The sequence below is a fragment of the Saccostrea echinata genome, unplaced genomic scaffold (assembly GCF_033153115.1).
Source record: "Saccostrea echinata isolate AGI-Se365-2 ecotype Australia unplaced genomic scaffold, CSIRO_AGI_Sech_v1 ptg000015l, whole genome shotgun sequence".
Lineage (NCBI taxonomy): Eukaryota > Metazoa > Mollusca > Bivalvia > Ostreida > Ostreidae > Saccostrea > Saccostrea echinata.
The window spans coordinates 2,225,575-2,237,163 of NW_026889764.1; the positions used below are offsets into that span (position 1 = coordinate 2,225,575).

The 11,589-nt window shown below is 32.8% G+C and overlaps 1 protein-coding gene across 1 annotated transcript in view; it reads left to right on the plus strand.

The window, feature by feature from the left end:
* Positions 1-6,078: 6,078 nt before the first annotated feature.
* Positions 6,079-11,589, plus strand: part of LOC133187386 (uncharacterized) — a 37,217-nt gene continuing 31,706 nt past the window's right edge. Inside the window, exon 1 of the mRNA XM_061322735.1 lies at positions 6,079-6,291. Within this exon, the coding sequence (XP_061178719.1) occupies positions 6,168-6,291 (124 nt within the window). The 5' untranslated portion in view covers positions 6,079-6,167. The remainder of the gene's footprint in view (positions 6,292-11,589) is intronic.

Here is an 11,589-nt window from a genome sequence, read left to right on the forward strand (position 1 = left end):
AAATTTATTACACTCAGCTTGTAGCTTCAATGACATTTTCTATAGACACATTAATTACATTCATATAGATTAGGTATATTTTGAAAGTATGTATCAATATAATGTAAGCATATTTCTACGGTTCACACATCTTTGGTCTTTCATATAACATCAAAAAGTCGTAAAAGTTATTTAAGCATTATTTTCTTTATTTCACATACATTGCAATGCGACATAAAATCGTAAGATACAACTACGATAACCTATCAAACATTTGTGTTAGATATTTTTAATCAGAATTGTTACCTTCTTTCATCCTGACAATCGTTTGATTCATTGACATTCAAATATCTCATGGTGTGTACATTCTAGATATACAGTGCAGGGAACTAATTTTGTTACATAAACCAGCATAAGCATTAGTAGCATCAGGATCGAGCTAGCATCAGCAAGCAAAGGATAAAACCAGCATTGACCTACATAAAATCAGCATTATCCTACTAGCATCAGAAAATCAATGAGTTTTAATTCAGTAAAAAATTAAAAAAGAAAGAAAGAATATTGGTTAAAGTATTCACATTATTGATACATAGTGAGATATTATGATCAAATAATTGTAAAAGGCACTTTTATTGCTTTAAACGGCAATGCTGAAATTCATTATCTACTTCCGGTAGCATGATGCTACTTCCGGTAGCATTGACCTAATTCTAAAACAGCATCAGGATAAGGATTACAAGCATTAAATCAGCAAGCAAAGGAAGCATTCAAATCAGCAAGCAAAGGAAGCATTCAAATCAGCATTGATGCTGTAACAAAATTAGTTTCCTGCACTGTACACAGAGATAGTATCGCGTGAACTCTCTTTAAATAGTTCACATGATAGTACATGTATATTTTATTTTCAGGACATGATCTGGGAGAGTAATGCTTCCCAGTCATGATACGTACATGTGTACTTGCATAAGAATCCAAAACCTCATGAAACATTTTATATAGCATCCCTTAATATTCAGTTATTGACAATTTGTTGCTCTTTTCTCTTCCTAAGTGAAAACATTCTTGCGCAGAGTAGAAAATCTGTTTTATACAGAGTGTTACCCTTATATTACAAAGTAAGAATATAGTAATTCCCCTTCAGTGCAGGTCCGTGTGTAGGTGAAAAATTTTCAATGATATTAAATACCGGTAAAATACAGGATCCTGCCCAACAAGTAAATTCTGTGCAATCATATACTGAAAAAATGGTTACATTTGCAGCATGCCTGGGGAGGAACTTTGATCGGTCGAAAGCGCCGCTGATCACTAAAATAATATGAAAGAAAGAAGAGAAAAACACTGAAAAATAACTTTATTAACTAATGGTAAAACGTTGTTCAGTTTAAATGAAAGAGGTATTAAGATCTCAAGATTACGTAATATTCCTAAACAAGGCCAATTTTGAATGTTGTGAATAGTCTGATGTGAATGTTGTGGAAATAGCTCAGTGATAATTAAAGTTTATAGTCTAAAGCTAATAAAGGCAAACCTTGTTGTGTAGCTTGGGTTGCCGATTATGTACGTACTAGCTTATTCAATCATGAAACGCAATGTGACTTTGAGTAGTATTTTTATTTTTTTCAAATTTTATCTCGATTTCTCGAATTCAAAGACTTTTTTATCAATCGTTACTTCGAAATCGTATTGAATGATTAAACGTCTTTTCCCCTTGATCTTCAAGACCAATCTTAGAATAATTTTTAGAAACTGAATGTGGAAGCAAACAGAAGGAAACTGTTGTTTTTATTTCTGCAGTCTTTCAATAACACTGAAGATAACTAAATATTTATCCCTATCTGATAGCGGGGTGTTGATTTATAATTCTCAGACATATGATCAAGTATTCATCAACGAAATCAATGTTAAACTTTTCAAAAAGCTTAAATCTGATTGTTTTCTCTCTCTCTCTCTCTCTCTCTCTCTCTCTCTCTCTCTCTCTCTCTCTAAAGAAAATGTTATTGTGAAGAAGAGTTTTCTTGATGTACATCTTTAAGTCATATTGGTAAAATTGTGTGAGTGTGTTGTTGAATATGTTATCTAAGAAGAATATGATCGTACTATATAAGAAATCGACAGAAAGATTTTATGGAAAATTTTAGAGAAAACTTGTGCATCTTACAATTGTAATGACACGAGTTCTTGCCTCATCGGTATTGTTTATAATTTCATACCAAGTACGAATTCTTGAAACCATTTAAAGTACACAACTCCTGTAAGAGTGCAAGCACCATTCTTGTTGCACAGATATGTTGAATCTACAGCTGAGGGTTTGATTACTTAGAATTAAATACCTAGTCCTAGACTCGGTGTCTTGGAATCAATTTTGTATTACATGTATTTGTAAGTTTCAGATCAGTTCTTTTTTACAAGGAACTCATAAAAAAATAAATTTGAAAAGGTTTGGTTTAAACTCCTGGGCTTGGGCTTGGGGACACTGGGCTTGTGACTTGTTAAAATAATATTGAAAACCAATCATATTTAAAAGCAAAAAAAGAGAACACTTTATTCATGGAACACTTTGTAATAATCCATTTTTCTTCTTTGCATGATCTTCTTAACGACCAACAGCTAATAGGGCTCCTTTACAAATAAGGAGATCACCGAGACAATTTAGGTTGATGTGAACCTTGTCCAATTTCTTCTCTTAAAGCAGCAAAAAGTAAATGTTAAAGAGAGATTCATCCTCACTACCACAAGGGTCCTTTGTCAACTCGTTGCCGTTGAACCCCTGACAAATTTTATTCGATTTTCTGTGGGCTTACTGCAGCGATGTCTTTTGGGGATATTTAAACATCTTGATTGCTTTCTTATTGCTCGACCAATCACATTAAACCTTTCGATGATAAACAACTTGTTACATTTGCAATTAGGTGTCAACTGCTTACTTTCTGTTTAAGTTTTATATCAACTTAAGAAAGCCCCGATCTCATTGTTGCTTATCAAGAGAAGCAAGTCCATAGAATAATTAATGAAATTCCCCAGGGGTCCAACGGCAACAAGTTGACTCATAACCCCTCACGTTAAGCGGATGAGGGAAATTATAATGTGCTTACATGTATTATGCGATGAATTATTGAGTTTATTGTCAAATTCCATGGTGATCTGTTGTGATCACTGGGTTAAAGGAACACATGCTGAAAGATCCCTCTAAGATTGATGGTTACGTTACTTTCTCTCTAGCGACTTCTAAGAGTGTGTAGAGTGATGGCTTTACGAACAAATAAGTTCATTGAGAGATCTACAGAAATTGCTGAGATATTGAGTGCGACAAAGAGAGATCACTGTAACACCAAAAGAGAACGTTGAGAGATCTTTAAGCGTTCAGGAAATGTTACGTTCCTTTAACGACCTCTAAGAGACCTTTAAAAGTTCCAAGAGATTGGCGAATTTTTTCGACTCACCTTCGACTTCTTTTCAGAGACTGATTACCTTTGCAATTTTTTGGATACTTTTTGCGGGGTAGAGTAAAAATTTTGAAATGGCCATGGAGAAGACTGTAGATATCTCTGGGAGTTCCTGAGAGACCATGACGATGACTGGACCACCATTAAAAGATCGCAGAGAGGTCTAGCCAATTTCGCACTCTCAGCAATCTCTCATCGGTCGCCACCTAGTTTTAAAGGAGTTTGATGAAATGTTCTGCACAAAGAATGACTTCATTAATTTTTATATTTAATCTGTGAGATGTCCTTCCTATATTTTGCTCTAATACACGCAATTCGTGTAATATTCTTCTTCTCTCTGGTTTCTAGAGTAACTTACATAATTCTTACTCTTGGTACCTAAGCAGGAGAGTTTTTATCAAAATTGGAATTTGCAATTTTAAATTGTATTATTCAAAATTTTATCTCATTTTTCACATACCTGTATCAAATACTTCTGAAGTAAACCTTTTCTTTTGTCTGATTTTTTGAGTATTTTGGCTATATGATATGCTTTAATCACCTTTTCAGGAAAAGCAAATGTTATTTCTTTAGAAGTTAAGATCATAGAACATCTCTAAATATTTTGCTGGAAATTACAGTTTCTTGTAAGGATTTGTTGAATTATCAATTGGAAATTAAAGGATTAAAGGCTGATGTAATATCCTTTTTTTCTCCTTAATAGACCATCCTGCAGTGAAACGTTGCCGTAATGAATTCGTATAACATTAATGGTAAAGCTTAATCAGTCGCCTTTGTATAAATGGAAAAGAAAAGAAAGCAGGTGCATTGTCATACTTTGAAAACCATTATTATACTTTGGCCTTTGTAGCTGTATTTCAATATGTCTAAGAAATCCGGTATCGAGAAATATTTCACTGCATTACGTATTCAAGCAATCAGAATATTCATCTGTATTATCAACCACATCACATCTTAATTCATGAAACTTCTCGTTTACACAATTTACAGAAAAAGTCCCGTTTTAGATGTTTATTCGCATGTAAATAATTCAACTGTTTGAGCTGAATAATAAGAATTGTTCGAAAAAGAAAAAAAAAATAAACCAAAAAATAATCAAAAAATAATTTTTCGATTCCCTACAAATGCACACCAGTAGCCATACGCTGCAAGAAAGAAAATCAGAGGATAATTAACTGCAGTTCACAGTTCAAACTTTTACTCGAATAAATCCACTACGTTTCTTATAAATTCATCTACGTTGAAAGAATTCACAGTGCATGAATATAACTTTGTGTCAGAAGATTTCAGCGAAAAAGAAATACGACCAGTTAAAGAAGGATAACAAGAAAGACTTTTATACTTTTCGTTGGTTACAGTGCATTTTCTTAATTTTAAATTTAAGGTCTGGTGCGCCGAGGTGTTTGAATTAAATTACTTGCTTCAGAAAAATTTGGTTAGATAAGTCACTTATTTGAATGTCTTCGAAAACATATTAACTATTCTTTTCTGATTTATAACTATAAACTTTGATTAGGCACTATTTTAATAGAAATTTCGTTTGAAAGTTTGAAAGAGCCATTGGCAACAAACGCGAAAAGAGGGTTATAATATTTTGAATGTTAATTTTCTAATAGCGTAGCTGTTTATGAAACTGATTTGACCAATAAAGTATCTGTTGTGTACACTTTTATTTCCCTTTTACTTTAATCGTGGTGATTTCATTTTGTTGACTGAATTAAGGGGAAAATCTCCCTTTCGAAATTTAGTTCTGTGAATATCTCTTTACATTTTGCTAACATTTGTTTGATGAGACATATAAAATGGATGAAATTTATCTAGCTTCAGGTTATGCTTTCTAAAATTTTTACCATTTCATTATGTGTTTCAATTGCCACTTGAAAACGAAGAAAAATGTAATGTGTTTAAAACGTTTGAGAAACCATAGCTCAATTCTGTACACAAATATACAAATAGTTTTGACTACTGTACCAGGGTTAACAGAAAAAAAAATCATCTTGTATCAATTTAGAAACGTTAATGCTAGCTTGCTAAAAATTACCATTAATTGTCATAATTATTATTACTCACTTCAACAATTGTCTTGCCATGCTTCAAATTACATGTAAATGAGCTTGTCGCTACCATTCCGCTATTCCGGCCATTCAAGTATCATGGATATTGATGAATCAGAGACACACAGCAGCGGAGTCCTTGTAACAGAATATTATATTAAATGCCAGAGACATTATAAAGCATTTGTAAGAGACATAAGTAAAAGAAAATGAATTCTGTTCTGTAGAGTTTTTGGAGAAGGGTAAGTCTAATGTACTCAGGGGATGAGATAACAGGTATCAAATGATTCCGTGCTTGCCAGTCATCAATGAACTTGCTTCATGTTATATCCAGAAATGGGCTATTTTCCATCATTTCTTTACAACTAGTTATTGGACGGACGAAACGAATTCGATCCGATTAATTTTCTGTCATATAAAATAGGTTAATTATTTGATATCTGCACACAATGAGAGCTAGACACGACAGGCCGATTCAATAATGATCCAAAGAATCATATCAGCTGCAGAATAATCCAGAACTGTATCCTTACAACACGAGTCTGTGATGAATGCGTTAGATGGGCAATTAATTAGTCAATAAGAGAAAAAGGATGAAAGACGTTGATGTAGAATGACAAGAGTATACTCACCTTTATTCGTTACATATGTATAATGTGTTTTCTTCTGTTAAAAGGAGACGTTATCTACTATGTTTAAGAAGATCTCTGATTTTCGTAAAATGCTGGCAGAATACATATCCAATGCCTTATCGGAGAAGCAATCTGTGATAATGGCTATAGATCATAGTCTTGATTCAGAGAGAGCGTTCGACTGTAAGTATAAATGATATACTTTTTAAACACTGTCTTGGAGACAAGCTTTGGCCGAGACTTATTATGTCCTCTATCTAATAGTTCTTATATTTACATTTATGTCTTTGTTGGGTAAAAGAAACAAATTTGATTGAGAAGTCTTGGAGTATTTGGAAATTTTCATGCAGTTTGCCTATAATTGTAATTTTCATGGATTTAAGGTATTCACAAATCTAAAGGATGCTACTATTATATTTGTGGAGAGTTGTTATCATTTTCACTATCAATGTTATACTAACTAAAAAGATATAAAACAATCAACTCTGTTTTATAGGGGTGATTTAGAGTTCAATCCTCTATAAGTCATTGGAATATATGTGTTGCTATAAAGCAACGCGTCCAGAAGACGCTTTTAAACCTCATTTTATTTTAAAATTGTAGTTTTAAAAAACTATGTGTTTTAGGAAATTTATCTTTCTGACCTCTTCTTCTCAGGTCAATGTCTGTATCATTGTTATTTTTTGGTCTGCACTCATTTTTCCTTCTCGTGAAATGGCTGATAAAGATGTAATTTTTGCAGATCGATTAAAGGCAGGAAATGGTTCCCGTCACCCGTTGAAGGCCAGAAATATAATCAATGGTTAATTCTTTGATATCTTTAATGCTGCAAAAGAACACATCGCATCATCAGGTTTTTTTTTTTTTTTTTTTTTTTTTTTTTTTTTAAAAAAAAGAATTGCCATTGTTAACGGTAGAAGTTGAAGAAAAGAATTTGTAAGAAAATCTCTTGGAAAATTCTTTGTCCATTTTGTTTTAAGATATAAGGAGGAAACCAGAGTATTTCAATGTACTCCTCACACAAAACAAATAAATACTCTTGCTTTTAAGTGGATTTTAGCTCTTTTATATAATTCTGATCAAAAGAGTTTTTAGTCACTTGCAGCTCAAATATTTAAAACTACTGTACACATGCCTTGCTGCCTCCATGCTTTTAATTCACGTTAACCCTGCACAGCTAGTAATACTGTACAGTAAACTTCCTTTTAATATTTCACGACATATCGTTTTTTTATACTTAATGGCTTTGATGCTCAGAATCGACTTTCTATTACTGTCGGTTTTTATCGGTTTGCTGTTTATTCTACCAGCAGATACTCCAGGGCATTGGTATTTCATCGCACTTTCTTCCTTAACTCTCTGATGAGGAATGTTTATTTCAGTTTCCTCATGGTAAAAATTGATCTAGGAACCTTTAAGTATCCCTTGCCAAATTTAGAGTCTAACTTAAATCATTTACGATCACACTCAGAAATGTTCTTCTTGTAGTTTGTTTAATATAGTTAATTATTGATGAAAAAATGTTCATGTGGAAAATTACATAAAGTGTAATTATTTTCCGTATTCTGGGGATGCATGCTCGTCCCAGGCACCTGATCCCACTTCTGGAATTTCCAGGGGTTTGTGTTTTATGCCATGTTCACAGATTTGTATTGTTTGTAGGTTTTTGAGATCGGTTACTATTCGTTATTCTCAACTTCTTTGCATTCTACAACATGTGTATGAAATAGGTACGAATATATAGTGACCGATAATTGATAAGTAAATAATCTATTTTTCAATTATTTCAACAACAGTTTCGTGCACTAATATTTTATATAATTAAATCTTTAAATATCGTGTTAACTTATCTCCAAACATACTTTTTCGTAGATAAATTGTTGATAAAATATTACAGCACATAAATAAACAGAATAGACAAGAAGAAAATCGAAGACATTTTTTGCTGTTATATCTGAAAGAAAAGTGATATATTATATAAGGCAAGATCTTAAAATAAAAATTAATGTTTAAGACAAAACATGAATAAATATGAATATAGCCTATGGAAACCCAAGTTTAAAAAACTTGAAATATAATGGCCATCATCTATCAGTACGTTCAATTTCTTTTTGTCGCAATTTATTCCACATTCTATTGATTGGCATAGTTGAAAGTCAGGTACCTCTTGTGTCAGAAGAAATCATAACTACGTAAGATTATTTTTATTTTTGTGGATTTCAGGCACAAAAAGCAAATTGTTTTCTCATGTTTCATGATAGTATCAAAAAGTTTACTTTAGGTACATTTGTTTCATACATGTATAATAACGAACAAATCAAATGAATCGAACAAAATTATAACATCATTTTATATACCCCATCCCACCTAACCCCAAAATATGCAAACGTCATAAATTTAAATGATTGGATACGTTTTGATACGTTTTCCAAGTACTTTAAAACGTACATGTATCTTTTCGAAGATATTAAAAATATATGATGATTGGTTGCTTGTATGCTTTACATCCCAGTGAGTATACTCCACTCATATTGGGACACCACTTATTGCTGGTGGAAAATTGCAAATTTAGGCCTATACCCAGCATCTTTGGCCATTGAGTAGTGAGGGATCTTTTTGGTGCCAACATCTAATGCGACACGGGACCTCGGTTTTTACGGTTTCATCCGCAAGACCGTTCCGCAGTGGTTTTCGAACCTTCGATGTAAGGATCTACTAATTGTTTGCGACTTCCTGTTTTTACCTAGAACGCACTTACCACTGCGTCACACGGGCGACTACAGTAATAATGTAAAAAACTCAAAGTACGCATGACTGTAATAGGTAACAAACAGAATGCGTTATTCCGATTGCCCGTATCTGACGCCAAGTTTCATTTCAAACGCAGAGATATCTTAACTCTATAGTCGCCATGAAATTACATGCGTAATGATTGCATGATCCTAAAGTATTCAGTAAGAAAATAAATATTTAGAGAATAAAGTAAACTTTGAAGTTAGCAATTGTATCTAAGCATTTTGTTTACATACATTGATAAACTTAAGCTACATGCTGTTGTCTTTTATTTGAAAATCCAGTAAAATTGAAATAAATATGATACTATTTACATCCCCTGATATAATGTTAATGACATGGACGCCATCTTCCAATTATCAAACTATACAGAATACAAATAAATGTTAGATGCCAATTACGTGCCTTTGGACACAGCTATGAGGGACGTTAGGTGCTATTAAGATGTCTTATTAATAACATTTTCTACCGTCTAACTCGAAACAGTGCACTTTTAATCGAAACCTACCTGGTGATGGCTTTCGCCGCCTATGATTGATTGATGAATTGATAAATTCTTAATAAGCTGCTGATCACAATCAGATTGGCTTTATTTCTCTTGCATGCTTCTTCGCCATCTTAGAGATCTGACAGAAGATAAGCTCTTCCATCTGACGGCATGTAGTGATTTGAGTGTCAGATTTGATATTTTCCTGTGCAAAACTTCACGTCCATTGCATCAAAAAACAATTGATTAGCATAAGATGTGCATCTATTAAGGATATGAAAATATGCAAGTCTTGAAAACAGTTCATTTTTTTCATAAGGCAGAAAATATGCATCCAGACACAGGTTGGTTTTGCAGGCATACTATTTCTTAAATACTTCATTTCCTACTATTACATAAATATTTGTTAATTGCTAAAAAAAAATCCTTGCTTTTGGTATTTAGATTTAAGCATAAGAATGGTAGTTGCTTTGACAATAAAAGCCATTATATATAGATTGATAGATATTCATAAATGTGAGGAATATTTCAGGGAAATTGAAGTAAAAAAAAAACTACTCACCTTGTTTTTTTTAATTGTGGCACTAATTACGTACATGTACAGATGCATGCAGATTGATTTGATATGAATGCCTCTCATCTATTCAAGTGAGCATTAGTGCGTTCTTCATGAATTAAATGAATTAAATGCATAGGTATTTCCCCTTATATCAAAGATACAAGGTTAAGTATGAGTAAAACAAAATCGTTTTTAAATTTATATTTATACAGCCGTCACGGTAGCTCAATCGGTATGAGGCTCGCTCCGTGATCGGAAGGTCGTGTGTTCGAATCACGGCCGTGACTGACAAGTTGATAAAAAATAGTAAGTAACTGTTCCTTCGCTAAGCGCTCGGAACTTTGAAGTGAAAGTTACGGGTCATTCAGATGAGACCTTAAAAACCGAGGCCCCGTGTCGCGGTAGGTGTTGGCACGATTAAGAACCCGCACTGCTCAATGGCCTTGAGTGCCGAGTAAAGGTCTAAATAAATTTGAAGCCCTTCACCGGTATATGGTGACGTCTCTTTATGAGTGAAAATTCTCGAAGGGGACGTAAAACAACATGCAATAAATCAATCAACATATGTGTACACTATCAAGTCACATTATTTCAACATTGAATTTATACCATTGATCAAGTTCTAGTGGTATTTATTTTAATGTATTTTAGGAAGGTCTCACTCATTGAGATCAATTTTCAGGTTCTGTTGATAAAGTCTATATCATCAACTGTAGAGGACAAATCAGCTAAATGACCAGGCAGTATTTGTACCTTATCGCTTTTCCATTGTTATATATCGAAGACACTTCTCATACGTAAAGACTTTCATCTCACATAATTATATCTTCCGGCTTTATTCTGAACATAGAATGTATGTTACAGATTCTTACTGTTAAACTCCGTATTAGTAATGGTTGTTTTGGGTTATATTGAACAATGATTTTTTTTTTATTATTTTGTTAATATAGAATGAAAAAAACGAAGATAACAAAACAGTGAGATGCACCCGAAGCAATGTTTTTGTCTTCCATTATTGTTTTTAAGTCAGAAGGCTGCAAGAAATCCATTTTCTCAATGATTCTGAAGCATTTCATAAACCAAGTTACTCTCCTTGTATAAAATCCTGTTTAGTTTCCTTTAAAGCAATTTGAGTATTTTATTTTATTTTGCTGTTAAAATGTGCTGTTGTGATAAATCTATGTGTAATTTAAACATTTATGATCAAATAGACTAAAATAAAGTATTAAATTTTTTTCAGAAGAAAGATTTCTGTACAATGGAATGTATAGTATTTTATAAGAAATCAATGTTCTGCAGGTTGACAATAATGTAATTTTGCTTTAATCAAAGCTGATAAATAGTTCTTACATTTCAAATATTAATAACATAAGTTTATAAATGTACTTTTTCTCCATTGGAATAATGAATTACAATATAGCAACAAAAATTTCCGACATCAAAGTTGCAGCTCATATTGCTTAAGAGCATGTATATGGCACCAGTATACGAAGTACAATTCTAGCATATAAGTATTATATTAATAGCAACCATCCTGATTATTTTGTTTAAATCCTTGCTAACAGGCGTTGACATTTGACATTGATCTCTGACACAATCTTGTTTTAGGCGAGTTCACAGTGAATGCTCTTGTTTTCTAGAC